Below are 19,798 nucleotides of genomic sequence, written 5' to 3'. Positions count from 1 at the left end.
AACTTGCAAAGTTACCATGTGTGTAGGTGCGTGCCTGCGTCCATGAAATTGAAGCCGTCTCAAAAATATATTGACTGTATACCTCGTACTGAGTTCTAAAAATTAATGAATAATCGTGATCGTGAGCGATGTTCGAAATTAAGCGCGTTATTGACACGTGTCGATGAGTGTCCACTTCAATGTTTCATGACAGGCTGTGTCATTTGCATAGTGCAGCAGCCGTTGAATGTGCTAAACAATGATACCAGGCAACGTTATAGAGAAATTCCCCAAATGCCGAAGAATGAAACCATTGTGGAATATGAAACGCCCGATGCTGGAGATGACCGTCGAAGGGCTGACGTTGATAGTCCTGCATTTGCTTAAAGTTCGGAGCTTTTTGAAATATACCGACCCTGCAGAAATGTCTATACGTATCTAAAATGCATATAAAATGACTGACTTAATCGACAAAGCGACGTAGTAAAGCTGGATCTAACCTTTTCCCTATAAATTGTTTAGTACGGTTCAACTGCAAAGCATAGTATTTATTTGTCAGAATCCAGAAATGCTGAAGCAACTATTAGAAATATTGAGCTTGTCAGCGTAAAAGGTCAAGTGTAATTTGTTGATGGGATTTCTGTGCATCGTCTTTAGGTAGCGACGACATCATGATTAGGTTGGAATGCCTGTCGGGCACACTTCCACCATCCTTTCCACATTCTTGACTTTTTTAAATGGCGGTTCCTTATTTCTTACATATATATATTTTTTTAAATCATATTTTCTGATGCCCCACTCGGGGGATCAGTTGTGAACATTGTCTAATGACAAGACCATTGATTTTAGTATCTGTCATGTTTTGTGCCAGAGTCTCATAAAAAAAGAGCAACGTATGCGCTTCACAATACGACCACGCCATCAAGTCTAGCAATTGGCTACAGCCGTATATGTCCTGTCATCGCGTTTTATGCATTTGGCTTCAACACGAAATTCTACGCGTAACAAGTCTTTATTGGAAAAATATCACCCTCGATGCTTGGCGTTTTCCGTCCTCAAATTCTCTCAATTTGTGTCTCATTGCAACTTAGCCGACTTCATTTGCTCCTCCACTTCGAATTGCCTAACCGATCATTATCGTTGCCGCCGCCACCACCGTTAACAATTACTGAGCTTATTATCACATGTTGTTTCATGCTAATACCGTGGCGCCATCTGGTGGCAGCCAACACAACTAGCGCCATGACAATAACGTTTCCGTTAGTTCTGTATGCACCCCTTGTCCATCCCGTTGCCGTCTGTTGGTTTCCCTATCAGTCGGCAGTCGTTATCGATCGTTGTTCGTTCATTTGTAGATAACAAAAGCCACCAGTCGCGGATGTAGAAGTCGCAGCAGTATACGCCGCATTTGATTCCCCCTTGTCTATGCGGTTTCTTCGCTCCTTTACCCTTTCCCGTTTATCTGCGTAAATGCATGTGAGTGGGGGTTGTGTGTATGCGTGTGTCAGCAATAGTGTGTGCGGCACCGCGACTCCAGCTGCTGCTGTCCTAGGGAAACCAGTACGTTGGACGGTGCCAACGACAACTACAGCTGCGGCTGCGATGCCGATGACGGTGGTTATAGCAGTGGCCGGGATGGACTAGCAGCGGCCAAACACCATTTAAAGCGGCCGTGCCTGTCAGTGGAACTAGAAGCAAAGAAGTGTTCCTGATGATGTTCGAGTTGGTATTGATGTTGTCGCTGACACTGTTGAGGCTGCGACGGCCAGAAGCAGGCAGTAGTGGGGGGTGCCGGTGACTGGAGAGTGGAGTACCGCAAGGTACCCCAGGGAATCGCTGACGCCGATTCAACAAAGCTACAATTGGCAGGAGTAGGAGGTATTACGTTTATGCGAAAGGATCATATTTCTTTGATTTGATGCATACACAGAGAGTGCCCGTGTTAGCAAAAACCTAACAGCGTTTGAAAGCGTCAACGACAGTTGACGCATTGGAGAATGACAGAGAACTACCGGAGTAGTACGCAGCATTATTTACTGCCAGCTTACGAAACAGGGTAAGTTGACTTAGCCTCTGCCTTTTGCTACTGTAGGTGGATATATATATAATAAGCAGGTTATAAGGTGGACTATAAAGATTATTGGTTGAAGTGGTATTGCTGCCATCATCGATCTTCAGTCCGGTTCTTTGAAAGTAGACGCTTCAGGACAATGGCCCATGCTTCCTATTTTCCTTTACCGAAAGCTCGTCACGACGCTGTAACGCGATTTGGTGATCAACTTCAACTTCTTTGCTAGTTGCATTGGTCGCTCAGTCCCGAAATGGGCACAGCGGTTGTTTTGGTGGATGAGTATAATAGATGGTCTTTGTGTGCGTGAGGTGATGCAGCGGTTCGTCTAGGTATTCCATCCAGCTAACGGGTTCCCGGAAAATTCTAACGATAGAAACGAAAAAACACGCTCAGTTACGTTCGATGTGCATGAAACACACGCCAAACAACGGTATAATATAAACGGAATACGAGCCACACCTGAAGACAATGATTATGCATAAGATTATTGATCGCTAATGAATATATACGTGATATGTCATATAACTATACAAAGAGGACATTACAAGGTATTTAATTCGATTTGGCTTCATATGGATGTCAGCTAGCAAGATGCTGACAAATATTCGATCTTTTAAATAAAACTACTCGACGATTCGTACACCCAACGATCATACGCTACTAGTGTAAGCTTCACATATGAGTCTAGTTAATTACATAGCTTTCCCTAGACGTCTGGCTCGGACTTGCTTCTAATTACTAATATTTTGATACCAAGATATACATTTGCTTGTTGTTTATCTGTTTGTTAGCCCGGCCCAACACTCATGAATGATTCGCTTGTATTCCTCGAGTCTCATGGGAGACGTTATAAGTTTTTCAGTACGCGAATAACAGGACATAGAGAAAGCATTCAGAACTTCAACGACACACGTCTTCGCTTTGAAGGCAGCACAACTAGCAGAATTGTCAAACAATGAGACATTGTATATAAATATGTCAGAATTGGTTGGATGGCTTCTTTTTTTTAGCGTTACCGCTGGAACTCTACGGGTCGAAGGTAGCGATCGACGTTACCTCTCGCCCGAAATCTCTATTCTATTCTCCCAGGGAATTTTCTATATTCCGTTCATAGGACTGGCTTTGTTTCGAAATAATTAAAAAAAAAAACTAGTTTATCTGTGTATCTGTAGACGTATGTTAATTTTACGATTGTTGCTGCGGTATAACGTAGGTAAGGAGCTTGACTGTAGAATAGACTATTATAGAACAAAAAGGAAGGTGTTAAATGGGAACGCGTCCATTTAGCCACAGATGTCTGTCTTCGAGGATACGTACGTGTATAATAGAAGTGGTACCTTCCAACGAAAAAGTGACAACAGACGGGAAATTGAAAGTGCCTAAATTGGTGCCGGCGCACTATAATGATGTTCACTTCAGAAGTTCGTAACCTGTATTCTAACGGTCATAAAACAAAAAGAACGCTACGGTCTAGAACGACATTTTGCAAAGTCGTCACTTGAGTTACCCAAATACCTATATATATATATATATATATATATATATTAGACACGCTTGAAAAATTAGTCAGTTAGTTAGCGTAAAATGAAAAGAAGTCATCTATATATAAGGGGAAGCACATAGCGATTACTTTATTCACATTACATTAGCAATAGTCGTTGTGTGTTGGGGGTAAGCTATTTCCCACCATTTTTCTTTTTTTTTTTTTTTTTTTGATGATCTCTATCCAACGTGCTATGCAACATCTGTGTATGCGGCGTCCGCTAAACAATATTTTTAGTGCTAGTTATTGAATAGCCAATGTAATAAGTTGTGTACACTCGCGGAGTCCATTTTTTGTCTGATATTGATAGGTAAATACGAGCTAATTGATTACTTTTGGGCGATGTGCAACTCAAAAGGGTGTCGTTTTGTATTCATAGTTCGGATGAGATTGATCGTATCGGAGCACTTTTAAGCTCATAATATCTCATGTTTCCGGATCGATAGAATATAACCGGATTAGTGTATTAAATACATTCGGAATGAGGCGGCAGTTTCTGTGTTTAACGTTGAGTTGGGTAATGATACCTTCTAACAGTAGCGACACATCATATAACTCGTCATCTATTTTCTAATAAACGAGTTGTTTTTTTTTTTAAATCAGCAATAGGAGACTTACTATGTCTTTTCAAACCTTCCACTGTTGTAATTTTCCTAGTTAATAAACGGTCTATAATCGTTATTAATTCACTCTCGGACTGGTCACAATTTCAATTCGAGATAACACCAATAAATGTGACGAGTTCGAGCGGTGTTGAAAACGAGTTTTTGTTTAATTTCTTAATTAATTAATTAATTTAATAAATCTCGTAACGAAGAATGAGGGGTAAGCTGAATCTGCGACAACTTGTATTCGAGCTACGTTGTACCTTTAGATATAAATCTATTGATTTTAATATAATAAATTATCTATAGTATTTTGGTTTAGTTGAAGAGAGACGAATACCTTGAACATTTACACTGAGATGCCTTTGTATGGTATGGTATCGACTTTGTCATACCGATAGGATATATGTATATGGGTTAGGACGCATAGGTGAAAATTACAAGCATTGGACAAAAAAATTCAAGTCATCGTAAGCTCTATGGGCTTACCGAAGCAGAATAATTCGGCAAATCCTATATGCCAATACCGAAGGCTTTCACATAAAGAAATCTCTATTGTCGATTCAATTCCTTACCTTTTGAGCTATTTATTAAAAAAAAAAAAAAAAGTTGAATTTGTTCTTTGTTGAAGTTGTTATGTTAGGAGGTCTTTCTACTTAAAAAAGGTTCACATCGTGCTCTAGGGGCAAACTTAAAAACTTCCAGCTTTTCGTGGCTAACGAGTTAGCCACCCAGTCTACCAAGCAGATGTTCGCCCATTCGTTCTCCTATTTCGAACTGATACAATAATGAAAATAACAGTAGCCGATACATTTACGAATACGTGACTATCATTTGGACTCCTCTCGCCGTGAGCTTTAAAGTGCAGCAATGCCCGGTCCGAGGAAGAGAGCAGCCGAAATCATTTTGTCTTCATTTTTTTATTTTCAATATTTTCGTCCCGAAGCAAAGCAGTCCTATGCATATCACTTAGCTTTTTAGCACACCCAACTACCTGAGCCTATAACCTAGGGGTAGGAATTCTAAGGAGATCTAACGCATAGGGGCTAGGGGCTATTTAGCAAAACTGATTGCAAATCAGCGACAAATAGAGCATGTTCGATACAACGATGGTAGGTTGAAGCAACTGTTCAGCTTATGTGAATGTTTGACGGCGTCGCTGGATAGCTTTATACGAGCTTAATGAGCGAAATAAAGTTGAGTTAATCGAGTTTCAAATATTTTTTGTGTTGCTACGTGAAAGTTGTTGCTCTGCCATAACTGTGTTACTAGGGCGCTAGTGTTCACTTTCTTCAGTGAGTCTCAGAAATGTGAGCACGCTGCCCTAGCTTTTACAGATATACAGAAAGATTTCAGTGATTCTGTGCATAACTCTGTGGATTTTTGTTTTCCTACGGCATCATCATATACCTGGATCGTCACGGTTGGCTGCATGTAAAGGATCAAGGAATCACGTGGTTATCGTTCTATTTATGATATTATATTAAATGCTACCTTAACTTTCTCAAAGTTTTTGTGGGCAAAAACCTATATCAACCAACATACGACACGTACGAACTTGAGGTGTACTTCTATTCAGAAACGGGTTTATTAATTATTGATCATATAAAGGAATCGTCCTAGGTTGGATGCAGTAACTAAATTCTTGACCTTGAGAAATGCAGAGACCTTACGTTCGGCCTAATATTCCGCAATTCTGCCTCGATTGTAAAAAAAGATTCATTATTATTGGAAAAATAAACAAACAACTTACACGCTTAGCGAGCATGAGTTCCTATTCCATTAAATGGCCCAAAAAACTATTGGAGCATTCTCAAAGTCCATGAGTGTTTAAATACTTAATGCAGAAGGGACTATCACTAGAATCGGATGCCTCATGCTCTGGCAAAATAGGACAGTTTCTTTAGAAAAGCGTAGCAACTAAAAAGACAAGGTCATATTGTGTCAACTTTGACGGAAAGCAATGGAGAGGATTTCGATTGGCAACAGAAGCGCACGCTAGCCTGCCTCACTTTTCCTATCCACATGCACCACTAATATAGAACTCATTTCGGTGACGTTACAAATTATCTGTAAGCTCCATTAATTAACAAGTGGAACAATCGACCTTTTTTTCCTCTGTTCATTCAACCAAAATGCTGGCTTGGACGCGTTTGAGTACAAGTCGAATAGCGCAAATGACAGGCCTATTTGAAAAAAAGACGACAAACAGCCGTGAACCCTGAGCGTCAACAGCATCGGTACACATCACTCGTCTGAATAGGTATTGTGTCAAACATAGCTGAAGAGAGAAAAATTGGATTTTGAATAACGGCCCGTGAGCTTTTCCCCATTGCAGCAGTGTGACCGCAAACGGTTGCACGAAAGGTCGACGACTTTCTGACATTTTCAGCTCTCCATCCCACCTCTCCTCGTCGGCAGCAACGGCGGCCAATAATCATCATTTCGCTAACGTTCTCTCCTGTTTGCTAGGGATTCACTGGTGCCATCAACATCAGCCCGGTTCAACATTTCAATCAGCGTTCCTATGAAAAACAACGCCAGTTCAGTTCAGTGTCCCGTAGAGACTAGCAATAAATAGCCGAAGTGACAAAGTCCAGAATCAGTGACAACGATCGCCACGACCGAAGCTCAGTTGCGCGTCTTTATGTGCGAATGTTAACTGACCAATGTCTGTGATAATTCGTGGCTATGTGGCTTTTTTTTTGTTACGCCTGCTTCAAAGCTGCGTCTCACAACAAGCAATATGTTTGCGCTAATATCGATGTATTTATGTATAGGTAAGGATATATGGATTCATTGTTGTGTCGACGAAAGAACATCTGCTTAGGGTTTTTCTGCGAGAGCTAGCGTAGACGTCTCAAAGATACACTCACGCACTCATACATCCACGTAGTCAATAAGGCCATTTCCGTTGGATACTATCAACCGACGCATAGCATATTTTAATCCTTCACGAGCACACAAGAGATGGTGAAAGCAGCACCATTTTGGTGTTTCACATTCATTCGTAGTTAATTCAAATCTATGAAACGAAGTAACAGGTTATGTCAATAGATAAACGCAAAAATTTTACTACTGCTTTTATTTTTGCGTACTAGACCGCTTTAATGGCAAAGTTAGCAGCGCATACACCGACTGGGATCTAGCTTTGGCGAACAGATTAGCCGATCTATCCGAATGCCTGAAATAGAACTGCGACTCACACAGGACATGCCCTATATGTACTATGAAAGTAATAGATTGTTCTAACCACCCTTATTATAAAGGTAAGGTGTAGATTTTTCTTTTTCATATACGGACAAGTAAATATGCGACATCTTTAATTATATCGAGCTAAAACGTGAGCTCTCAGAGTTATAAACGGTGTACGATATCCTATGCAAACACGCTTCTTGACACCTAAACGAATGGTTGGTACCATTTGCCGGTAACCGTCTCCGCGCTTTCGTCAGAGTTCTCAAAAGCCGGATGTTATGATGTAATGCGATAAACCTAGAGAGAGGGATTCTACTTACTAAGATAGTCAGTCAACTGAAACGACGTTCTGAAAGCTGATCTGGAGGGTTTAAGCAAGGGTGACTATCATTGAGAGTACCTTTATATCGACAAAAAGTATAATAACTCAGAAGAAAAAAACTTGCCAAATGACCATTCGGCTCGTACTCGCATGGCTTCTAGCTTGACTTGATCTGCAGTTGAAACGTACAACGTTCACATGATTGAAGTGAAAGATAAAACGCGTTCGATACGAGTGCTTAGCTTTTCATCTGAGTTGATTCGCAGCGTCTTAAATCCACGTGGAGATATATTTCGCTTTATAGAGATCTTGTGGAATATACGCAGAACACAATTGTAGCTCTATTTCCTGTGAAGCAACCATTTTAGGAATGATAGCATTTCCGTAGGTTGCTTGTTTCATAGGTACAACTAAATTTCTATGATATTGCGCACTGCAGATTTGGCATTTCCTGTTAACAGGTAAAGCCTTCTTCAACAACTTCTAATACTAGTCGCTACAGAATGTCGTATTTATTAGCTAAATATCTAGCTAGCCACTGTAACTCATTATTATTTACATAGGTGCGGTCAATGGTTCCCTAGTCGCAAGCTTAAGCCTAGACCACTTTTGCAGATTTATTCTTACTAGGATATCTTTTTGGCGACTTTTTTTTAAACAATTACATTACCGTAATGAGTAGTAATCATATACAAGCTATTCTTAAAACATTAGTACACATGAGGACAAGGCCTCGTTCTTTAAATTGTCCTTTAGTTCAAAGAAATTGAGCATAATTTATACTGACCATGTGCTATTGTGCATAAACAGATCAATTCTTTTTCAAAGCACTAGCAGAGAATGTAACCCAACATCTTCTCGATTGATATGTGCATTGTTATACCTGAAATCTGCCTTTGGAAGATATCGCTCGGTGCAGGTCATCCATATATTTATGGAGTAAACTTACCTATAAACATAGTAACAACTTCAAGATGTAAATGAGTGTTCTACTTTGTAACCCCTCGCCGTTCTATAGCTTTTTTTTTTCTGTACTGACCTTAACATCAGGAGCCGACACTATACCTAAGTATAGAGGCATCTAAGGCATCTAAGTATAGAGCTGCTGGATAGCTTTGATTTATCACAATATAAAGCTGTAAAGTGATGGTTAACCTATTTATGCCATATCTGAAGTTCTCGTTTTGCTACACATAGACTTTCAGGTTGATCTCAGGACTTCTACTCCGCCGAGGCGATGAAAAGGCCGGTTAACGATTGCGATCTTCTAAAAGGACTCACTTTTTTCCTCGCTTAATGCAATCACTTGCTGCTCGAAAGAACGCAAAAATGAAATGTTTCCAACTTTGCGGTTTTACGTAATAGTTCTTAGTATTAAGTTACAGGCCGTAGCTGCAAAAAACGGTCTCGAAGGAATTGTGTCCTTGAGCCTTGACAACGGTCGTACTTTAGCAAGCGACGATGTCGTACGGCCGCCTTGACAACAACAATGATTTAGCAACAAGTAGCGATAGGAACAATACGGATATACCACCGCAGAAGGATGTCACGGAAACGAAGCTCACAGTAGAAGCTTCGGACTTAAGGGGATCAAGTCGCGTGAATTGTAGTCACAGCAATGGAACTAACGCGCCACAGATCGATGGCTTACATCACCTTAATACCAAAGCTCTCAACCAGATACCAATTAAGTAAGTGGTAGCACGGTTTCCAGCTTCTTATGAGAGTACAATGTGCTCTAAATGTCTCATTTCGTGTTTCAGACGTTCGACTTACTTTCTGTATTTTTTTCTTAAATTATATTCCGTTTCCATTTCCCATTTGGGAAAACTATGGGGTACAATATTCAACAATAGTTTATGTACAATTGATACAGTTTATCGCTAGCTGTATGTCTCACACGATTTGTGAACAATTCGTTTGGGTGCCGTAGATCTGTATGAGGAAAGTAACGCCTATTTCACGGGACAAAGTGTATCTGTTTTGTCTATATTTACAGTGACCGGATAATAGAGTCAATTTGATAAGAAATAAAAAATATGCTGAATTGTGATTATACCTCAGGTTTCCTATGAAATTTTGTCGACTGTACAATAAGCTTGTATGGAACGATATAAGGGAATACTTTTGTACACGTCTTCGTCCCTTGTTTTATTTTCCGGGAGCTGATTACTAACCGTTGCTGATTTATTTATATTTTTCATTCAGGCATCATTTGCTACGTCGTGTAGTTGAGCATTTGGCGTTTCGCTTAGTAGCTCTTCTCCTGATTGTGACTGATATCTGCCTTCTAATCGTTGCTCTTGTCGAAAATCCGGAATCAAAAAAACTCGTAATATACGACAATATCGCGCTAGCTTTTTCGGTCATATTCGTGCTAGAAATAGCACTGCGAATATATTCTCTCGGGTGAGTAGTTTGTCATGATATTTTTTATAATATATATAGCAGCTCATCAAACTAATTGTGTACATGTTACATAGAGTCCCATAGTCTACCATACATACCTACTATATTTATTAGCGCTGGTAGTGTGTGTCCGATATGATGTCCGTTTTTAAAATCGTCCTTTGAAAGAGATTTTTGTTCTTTACTTGCTCGGGATCCGCCTGCAGAGTTTTAGCTGCTGGAGTACGCAATATTTTGATGGAAATCTTCGTCCATGATTCCTTCTCCTAACTGAATAGCGTCTTTTTTTTAGAAGGGAATCCATGTAAGGGGGATCGATCTTGATATCAGTCAGGGGGGTCGCGATACGGTGTAGCGATCGCTATACATGTTGCTATACTTAAATTTAGGTTTTCGTATTGAGAAAGGCGTCGATAAAACAGTAAAGAGCTTTTTCCTCGTATACGCCAGCAACATTTACAGGCAAAGGACCGCAACACCGTTATTAGATAGCGGAATTACGTCGATAGCCTCGAGCTTCCGTATACGCCTCTATCTATGCTGCAGCTTAAGTTTTCCTTTCTCATTAGTGTACAGCAACAATTAAACAGTACTACCGCTAATACACATCATTCGAATTATGGTGATGATGGCGGAAGGTAATGCGTACTATTTTTCTATTCACTGCTGTTATTCGATAACGCTAAGCGCATTGGTGTTTATGCTAAAGTTGTAAGGCCGAAATAGCATTGGTCGACAATAACCGTTTAATAGCATCTTGATGATAAAGACCAGCAAAACGCTAGCGGAGGCGAATGGTACTCACCTTAATCTATAAATATCATAGAAATAGTCAAATTGAACAATACGGGTGCATAAATCAAACGCAGACATGCATGTAAAGTTGTCCACCCAGCTTAACCCTTTATCTTTATCTAACTTAATCTACTAACATCAAGTCCACGAGATCAAAGCCCGACGAGGGTACTTGTCCTATCGCGCGACTCGAACCAAAGGTCTCATTTTTCGCAGCCTAAAACAGCTCGACAAGCCACCGCGTGAGATATGGATAAAAACAAAAAGTTATTCTAAATGTCTTCTATTTTAAACACTGAACGAATTTGTTACCGCCGAATAAAAGCAGTGCTCATTTAAAGTAAATAATCTGCTCTGCCTTTTGTTTCATTTTTGAATAATTTCGATCTCGGCATGTATACCTACTTTATTTTTTTTGATGTGCCAGCTAGCTTCTGTCCATTTTGAACAGTGATCTACTATGATTTATTTAAAAAAAAGGAAATTTTGAACTGAGGGCCCATTTGAAGGACTGACCATTGAACGTAACTGCCTAGCACATACCTTTTTCAGGACGACAGACTTTTTCCGTAAATGGTACAACAAAGTGGACTTTGCCGTTGTGATGCTCACCTTCATAATCACAGTGATCGAACCCCGTATCGAGCAGGTCCACACCGTGGCAAAGTAAGTTGTGTCGTTTTGCTTGTTATTATGCGTTAAAACGCCTATTTCACTAGATCAACTAGGCTGGCTAAGGCGGATACTTTCCTTGCATAAGCAAAAGGCCTGTTCTTTAACACTTCTAGTTTTATTCGTAGGGCAGTGGTGGTTGGACGTCTTGTTCGAGTTGTGGGTTTTGTCCGCTTTCTGAGGTTCTATACGGAAAAGAATAATCTGGCAAAGGGCGCCCGTCATGTAATTTCCGAGAACAAAAGACGTTACCAGAAAGATGGCTTCGATCTCGACTTGGTGTACGTGACGTCCCGAATAATTGCCATGAGTTATCCGTCATCCGGTAGGATGGCTTGGTACAGAAACCCCATCCAAGTAAGTAAAATACCCGATCAAAAAATAAACCCTTTATTGGGGTAAAAGTAATAGAAGTTTCTGCGGCTATATAGGCCTCAATATTGCATTACGACAATTATATTGGAACTGCGAAGTTGCTCTGATTGCAATTGTTTGAATTCGGTTTCGCAGTAGCTAGAAAAACGCTCGAAACAGTTTAGCCGAATTTTCTGTTTTTGAGCTCCACTAAATGACCCTTCTGACTTTAACATTTGCGTATCAGGACGTAGAGAAATTCTTCGTCACGAAACATTCGGGACACTACAAGGTGTGCAACATGTGCAGTGAACGAACTTACGACGATTCGCACTTCGAAAGACAAATTCTTCGACTCAAAATTGACGATCATAACGTACCTCTACTCACGTAAGTTACTGAATCACCTGTTCACCGTCACCATCAAGGCGATTGCGTCGTGACAGTAATGATGCTATACAAAAAATAGCTAAAGCAATCCAGAAGCATTAGGTCATGAAAACGCAGCGCCCTTTAAAATTGGCTGACCTATGAAATAAAACGTTTCATGTGGCTTATGAAGAACAGTGTCAACCACGTTAATGCTATATATCTATATAGATTATCCCCTATGATTCATGTTTATTTTGGCAAAAACAATAGCGTTTTTGCAACACATAGCAGAAATTTCGTAACAGTCTAATGAAACCTCGAGTTTTCCGATGAATTAGCTTAAGCATTGAGCGTTCTACGATTCCTCCTTACTGAAGCAAGTAGCATCGCATTAGGCTTTTTGTGTCTAAAGTAGAACCAACTACACGGACACTCTGCGTATGTTGCATAACGCGTAGAATGAGGCTAAAGTGAACTGGTAATTAAAGTATGTTGAAGACCCACAAAAATCCATCGAAAACGATCTGCATCGTAGGAGGTCTGTAACAACGATCACGGACTAGAACGCGGTGTTTTTCAATGTTTTATTCGAGCCTCGGTAAATCGCTCATCATAATTCCGCGAGTCTATCTGATGCAAGAAACCACGATTCCAGCACAACAAGTTCTGAGTCCTCCATTATGACGATACACCGGCCCACACGTCACTACTTGCATAATAGTTTTTGAAAAGAAACTCGATGTGTGTGTGTTGCCTCAACTCCCGTATTATCTAGCCTTCCGAGACTTTTTTCCCTTTGTATAAAAAGTCTGAAGAAAAAGCATCTCGACACTATAAGAAAAATGATAGGAAGGTCGCTGACCGAGCTCAAGCCTAATCCGACAGCCTGATTTGAACCATATTTTGAAGACTGGAAGAATTATGGCATGTATATATATAGTCCATCCCGAAAATGGTCTTCACGATTATTGTAATTTTATGCGCCTAACACAAAAACACTTTGATGAAAAAGACATAGGGTAATATAAACAGTACAACAGAGTGACAGAATAATTGTAATAAGTTCAGTTTCAAAAAAAAAAAAAGATCTAAATTAGCCCTAGGTCATATTAGAAATAATAAAATAAGTGGAGTGAATCTACATGGTACAAAATTGATAATAAGTTAATTAGTGTCCATAGATAAAAGCTGATATATGTTAATGATTACAGTAAACGAGAAATGGCCGTTGCAGACTTATCGACATAGCTGTTTTATTAACTTTAAAGGTAACAGTATTAACTTTAAAGGGTAAACTTTTTTTGTGTTTTATGCATATTATCATGCTCATAAAATGATAATAATAAATTGTAATAATTCACTGGAGTTTGCGTACGTAAGAAAGATTGTTGCATTTTGCTAGTGCTGTTAAAGGGCGCGCTTTACAGGCACTTTCTAAAATCTTCTGACTCACTAAATTACATTTTTGTTTATTGTTTATGTTTGTCGGAATGACCAGTGAAGCAATCGAATTCATCCAGGAGGCTCAAATGTTTTTGGATGCAGATCCCGCAAATGTAATAGCGATACATTGCAAAGGTGGTAAAGGCAGAACGGGAACCCTCATCTGCATGCTGCTTATCAACAACAATGTTTTCGAATCAGCTAAGGTATATGTGTGCTTATTTTCTATCAGTGCTAACTTGAGCTTCGTTTCCTAACCACTTGATCAATATAAAATTTAAGTTTGTGAAACAAAGCTCTGTAGGGGTTACTTATCGCGTGCTTCACGAAGCAACAGGAAATAATGCTATAAAGGTACATTTTTCTTACATGCATCTTTTATTGTTTTTACATTAAACTGTACTACTTTGCAGATATATATTTATTTATAGCTCAACTTTAAGGGAAATTCTTTTCGCTTAAAAATAATTGTGCGGTAATGAAGTCGACGCACTGAACATTACAGGAATCACTTGAATATTTCGGTGAAGTTCGAACTGATCTCACTGTCGGGACGAAGTTTCAAGGAGTCGAGACCCCATCACAGAATCGTTACGTCGAGTACTTCGAGCAAATAAAAAACAACTTCAATATGATCGTTCCCAAAGCTGTAGCAATGAAGGTAACAACCTACTGAATAATTAAAACTGACTGAGTTTTGGGATACAGCACTCTTAATTTTATAATAAAAAGTCAGACCCGATGACCCGTAGCCTTAACAGGCTGAATGCCATCACGCCAAAACAGCAATCGACGGTTCAGCACGGCAGGATACCTTCATATGGTCTTTTTCCATCCTTTTGGTCAACTAGGCTACACAAAAAACGATGCGTCTTGTTTGTATGTATCCTGTATCCTTCGGCATCTGCCGAACTTGCTGCATGTATTATAACTTGATGACTCAAATATAAGTAATCGGCCCTGGAAGATTTTTGTCTTCGACAGCATGCAGAATTATGCCGCACTACGCCAAAGTAATAAGCAATTTCATCACCTCTGCGTCACCTCCGAGAGCGACAGAGATAATACTAAAAAGCTTCCCGTTTTTTTAATATTATTCTTCTGGAAAGATCTCTAAAATTGTTATATTTTTTAAATTTGCAGGTCTATTTCATAGCGATGAATGATATGTTGTTGATTTTCGTGTCGACTTCTTCAGGTGACACATATAAAGATCCGAGGAATAAATACTTTCGGTAAAGGAAATGGATCTGATCTGCGCTGCGAGGTATTCGAAGGACGCCAAGCAGTCTTCGATATGAATTTCGGTCAGTATCGAAACTGCCGCGTGGTACACGATGCTGAGGAGAATTGCGTGACCGTAACACCAGTGAATTTCCCTGTTGTTCGCGGCGATGTGAAATTTCGCTTCCACTCCTTAAGTATGTCGGTTCCCAAAGGCTATGAAAACTGTGCGTTCTTCTTCTGGTTTCACACGGCATTTGTGGAAGGTGACTCACTGTCCCTTCATCGGGATGTCCTAGATAACCCGCACAAGAGAAAAACGTGGACTTCTTTCGGAGACGACTTCATCGTCGAACTTAGACTGTCCAGGATTTAACTAGGATCTGAAGTAGGACGAAGTCTTCGTATAAATAAGTTAAAAATAAATATCTTCAAATAACTCAGTGGTAGCTCGCTATCACGAGGATCATGTCATTTAGGGCGTGTTATACCGACTTTTGTAAAATACACTTTCTGAACTTTAGACTTTCATTAACTAATCTTACTTCCCTTTATATAATCAGATTATATATGCGTGTCGAAACGACGCCTACTGGTTCCTCGTACAGAGAAGGTACATATTCGGACATTAGGATGGACGCAGTTCATATACGACTATATAATTCTAACATTATATATATATATATATATATTTAATACTAACAACTGAAACAAACATATTTGCTTATTTTCGCATAGTGCTTCTTCATGGACTTCGCGAAGTGCTGATTTAAATAAGATGGTAAACGCCCAAGTAAAAGCGTTTGGAAATCTTATCGTAAGAGCTGCAAAGTGTGTATGATATTATCTAGTTGCTGTATTATTTAATGAGGGCAATCACTGACATATTTTTCAATTCCAAAACTGATTGTACACACACTATGCTATGATCACTACCGAAATAATATATGCTTACCTCGTCATAGGTGATATTATATAACATTCTAATGCTGTGAATATTTTGAAGATGTACAATAAAGTTTTATTCAATTTGTACCAAAAACATCAGATTTATTTGATTTCGGAATCTTCTACATGTCAAACACTGTATATGCACAAAAGCAGTGAATATATACATACATAAATTCATATATACAGAAGCAGTCAGTTCTACTGGTTGCTACCGGCATGAAATTGTTTACAGCATTTAAAGATCCCAATGTAGAGTTCAGTCATTTTGTTACTTGTCGTTGCATTTTGGAAGGTCGAGTCAATTTTTCGTTTGTTCTTAAGCTAACGCTTAACACTTGATTGCGTGGTGTCTTTGCCGGTGTTTTTAGCAAAGTTCTGTTATCGGCAAATTTCACCGGAGTTTTAGTTGCGATTTTTAATTTATTTTCAGAGTCTTTCGATGGAGGTTGCATTTTTTTCTGAACAGAATTAGTTTGAACAGTTTTTACTTCGTGGGCAACTCTGTTAGTTACTTTTACCCCCTTTACGTCTGTTGACTGGATTTTGTAAACCTTGGGTTGACACACATTGTTATTAGAAATCTGGAGCACGGGCGTCTTTAGCAGCGTGCCTTGAAAACACTGCCTCAGTTCAGGTGTCTTTTTCATACATACTGATGGTACTTCGTCAGCCTGAACTCCAGCCGTTTCAATTATCGCAGTGCACTTCTCTGAAAAATTCGATTCTTTAGAATCGGAGGCAATAACACTGCGTTCTACCAATGACGGTTTGAAGGTCATACGGCTGCTGGGCATTTCTGGGGTGCAGTCTTCAGCAACTAGGGTCTTCTGAATAACGGCTTGCTGAGACGAAATGGCGAGCGCTTCCAATGTTCTCTCGTTTTGTCCGTTTGGAATGTTGTCTAACTTGGCGGCAAGACAGAGTCGTGCACCTCGTGAAGTGCAACATGGTGGAGAAGGAGTTTTGGTCATTCGCTTCTTGCCACAGGTTGCTGACTTTCCCCCAGTACTCAAACCTATCTCAGAAGGCCTTCGGACAGTAGGCATCGTGGGGGTGACGCTCTTTTTTGATGTTAGATCAAACAAAAGTGGCCGCGGTGGGGTAAGGGGCATATTCGTTTTTCGGGGGCGTATTATGGGTCGTTCAGGGGTGGTGCTTTGTTTAGCAGCTGCTTTTGTGGGTAGCAAACATGTCAGTTCTTCAGAGTCCTGAATGGCTACATAGCGCTGGTGTATACTCTCAACATTCGGGTTGTTAAAAAACATGATGCGTTGCTTCATTTCTGGTGTGGCCGTGTTAATGTTGGATGAGCCCAATGTGGCGTTTGTTGGTTGCATAGGATAAATAGATTCAGAAACGACTGGCTCACACATCTGTATTGGTGCGCGTCGATCTACTGATTCTACTTTGCAGAGCTTCGACCTCGGAATTTTGGGTGTATCAGAATCGGTTTTCAACTCTTCCTTAAGAACAGTGTGAGTGTCCTGACGCACGGGGGCCGAGACGAATTTGCTCAAGGAAGCAATCAGTGTTTTTGTCGCAGACTTACGTTCCAAAGGCATCTTGGACCGCTTTTTATACATGGGCAACTGTGGCGTTGAGCTCGGACTTTGTACAAGTTTATGCTTAAGGGCAGATAGGTAAGTCTTTTTGTGAATAGACTGGTAAGTGTGAGGAAGAAAAGATTTGTTTAGTACCACTTTCCGGGCTGACACTGGAGTCCTGATTTTAGGCGACTTCGGTGTCATGTTTCCAGTAGTCTCTCGGTCTATTAGCTTTCTAGCATGAGCCATTGCATCTCGACTCAGTTTCTTCCTTCCAGACAATGGCGTTTGCACTTTAACTGGAGTTTTTGGTTCGAAAGACTTTTGACAAACTCTCCGGAATTCTCCTAATCGATGAGGGGCCACAAGGGACAAAGCTTCTGGAATCTCGTCCCTCAATCGATCGCACGTGGCCTCAATTAAGGCGAGTTGACCTTTGGCTTCCATTGTTTGCAAAGCAATATGGCGACGCAACTCTTGAACGTTTCGCAGGAAATCTCGGTAACTAAAGGCCTCGACTGAACTAGTCTCAGAAAGGGCTGCTGCCTCTTGAAGTCTGCCGAGGCAGTTCTCATAGCGCTTCAGTTCCTCCATGAATATACTAAAACATAACAAAAATGCCACAATTTACAACTAACCATGACAATTGAAAGATTCGACTAATCGATGCTGTTTCTAAAAGACGCACGACTCTATAGATGCTAATAGTTGAAATCGAATTGCTTAGTATTCTTAGTAGAGATGTATTGTCTAAGGTTTTACTTCTTCCAGGATATTTTTAAAGTCAGCTAAAGAGCAAATTTTAGCTTATCTAGCTTGATTAATTTATACAGTTTGTCGTGTTCCTGTAAATGTAACTGAATTCTTATAAGAATTTGGAGGAACTATGCAAAAGTGGGCTAGCGACCGCAGTTTAGACGTATGGGGTTTCATGAACTTATCGTTTTAATAAGCTAAACCTTTTGTTGAATAGGTCAGAAATCATTGATTTAGTTTGAAGTTGTATTTGTTTAACATTTTTTAGATTACTGCACTGTAGAGGGAGGTAATTTTTTTCGATGCGTTTAGCTATTTTCATTAACTGAACAGGGAAGAGCTATCACATTAACAGCAGTCATTTAACCACAATTTATACATACATTTTTGTTGCACATCCATAGTACAAACGTATACACATAGAATATGTATATACGTATATAATTAAATTATAGTTTGATTTATAAAAAAAGGACCCCAGATTAACCTTGTCTTATGTGGTCCTGTATAAGTTCCTAATGTCACTAAGGCTGCACCAGACATTTAAGTTGCGGTACTATGATGTTTGAAGAACATCTCAAGAAATTGGTTTATCTTTCCACCATAAAGGACATTTTCCTAGCAAGTTTAAACCAGGCCAAAATTGTTATAACGGTAATTGCCACATCAATTTACTAGGTCTCCTGTTTGTTTATATAGACATTAACTTGTAGACTGTTTTATCTAAATCCAAATGCTTATGCTTGGACAAGCCCTAACTATACTGATCCTTAGACCGAATTCCACATCTGTTTTACTATAGATCATTTTATTAAGGACAAAGCCACATTCTAGCTAAGAGAGGACAATTTTAATATTCCACAACGAAAACCAGTGCCCCATGCCCATCACCCGAAGATTTCAAATGAGCTCAAACTGACCAGCCACAAAGTCACTCGATTTTCATTCGACTGAATGCTGATATATAGTTCCTTTAAATGAATCTGGACTGATCACGTATTTAGATCGAAGTTGATTTCAGCTGGTCCACCGCGGCTGTTTGTTGTGTCGGGGGGCAGAAGTTAGACAGTTTAGGTGCCGTAATGGCGTATAATAATCCTAAAAGGGAGAAATCCATATTAGGATAGATCAATCATGTACCAAGAGGGAAGCATCAACGCTCATGCTTGCTGTTAGTTACTTTCGTCGGTACATACTCATTACTCTTTATTACAAGGATTGATACTTTCGCCTACATAAAAAGCTTGGACAAAGATTTCGCTTAATTAAAATCGTGCAGTCTAATACGAACTTCATGTTCACAGCGTTAGAAGCAAACGTTCGACTAAAAATTAGCTAAACGCTACTTTGGCTAAGAGTTGCCGATGTGTTTTCAAACTCACCCACACTAGCAGAATTCGTTGTTTATGACAATGACTATACCAGACATGTTCTAGCACATCATACGCGAAGTCATAGTGACATTTGCCCCCTTGAGTGCCAGTGGACTTCGAACAGTCCCTTTCGTCTGCTATGGAATTAAACACAGCTGTGTATTAGAGTGTCGTAAACCATCGTTGC

General features: G+C 39.8%; 2 protein-coding genes across 4 annotated transcripts; one reads left to right on the top strand and one right to left on the bottom strand.

The window, feature by feature from the left end:
• Positions 1–1,388: 1,388 nt before the first annotated feature.
• On the top strand, positions 1,389–16,029 carry LOC111261796 (phosphatidylinositol 3,4,5-trisphosphate 3-phosphatase TPTE2). 2 transcript variants are annotated; one of them, XM_022835582.2, is made up of 9 exons: positions 1,389–2,035; positions 8,916–9,409; positions 9,927–10,127; positions 11,475–11,588; positions 11,723–11,951; positions 12,196–12,338; positions 13,819–13,969; positions 14,269–14,424; positions 14,962–16,029. In XM_022835582.2, exons 2-9 carry the CDS (start codon positions 9,180–9,182, stop codon positions 15,361–15,363), a joined length of 1,626 nt encoding a protein of 541 aa, XP_022691317.1. In that variant the 5' UTR covers positions 1,389–2,035; positions 8,916–9,179; the 3' UTR covers positions 15,364–16,029. The 2 variants fall into 2 exon arrangements, with proteins under 2 accessions (XP_022691317.1, XP_022691318.1); XM_022835583.2 differs by having other exon boundaries at positions 8,895–9,409.
• LOC111261795 (uncharacterized) lies at positions 16,006–19,758 on the bottom strand. 2 transcript variants are annotated; one of them, XM_022835580.2, is made up of 3 exons: positions 19,621–19,758; positions 19,159–19,336; positions 16,006–18,083 (listed from the first exon to the last, which is right to left on the bottom strand). In XM_022835580.2, exon 3 carries the CDS (start codon positions 18,074–18,076, stop codon positions 16,199–16,201), a length of 1,878 nt encoding a protein of 625 aa, XP_022691315.1. In that variant the 5' UTR covers positions 18,077–18,083; positions 19,159–19,336; positions 19,621–19,758; the 3' UTR covers positions 16,006–16,198. The 2 variants fall into 2 exon arrangements, with proteins under 2 accessions (XP_022691315.1, XP_022691316.1); XM_022835581.2 differs by lacking the exon at positions 19,159–19,336 and having other exon boundaries at positions 19,621–19,724.
• Positions 19,759–19,798: the final 40 nt, after the last annotated feature.

The sequence above is a fragment of the Varroa jacobsoni genome, unplaced genomic scaffold, assembly GCF_002532875.2.
Source record: "Varroa jacobsoni isolate VJ856 unplaced genomic scaffold, vjacob_1.0 scaffold_596, whole genome shotgun sequence".
NCBI lineage: Eukaryota > Metazoa > Arthropoda > Arachnida > Mesostigmata > Varroidae > Varroa > Varroa jacobsoni.
The sequence above is the reverse complement of the archived record's forward strand: the minus strand, read 5'-3'. Positions and strand labels throughout refer to the sequence as shown.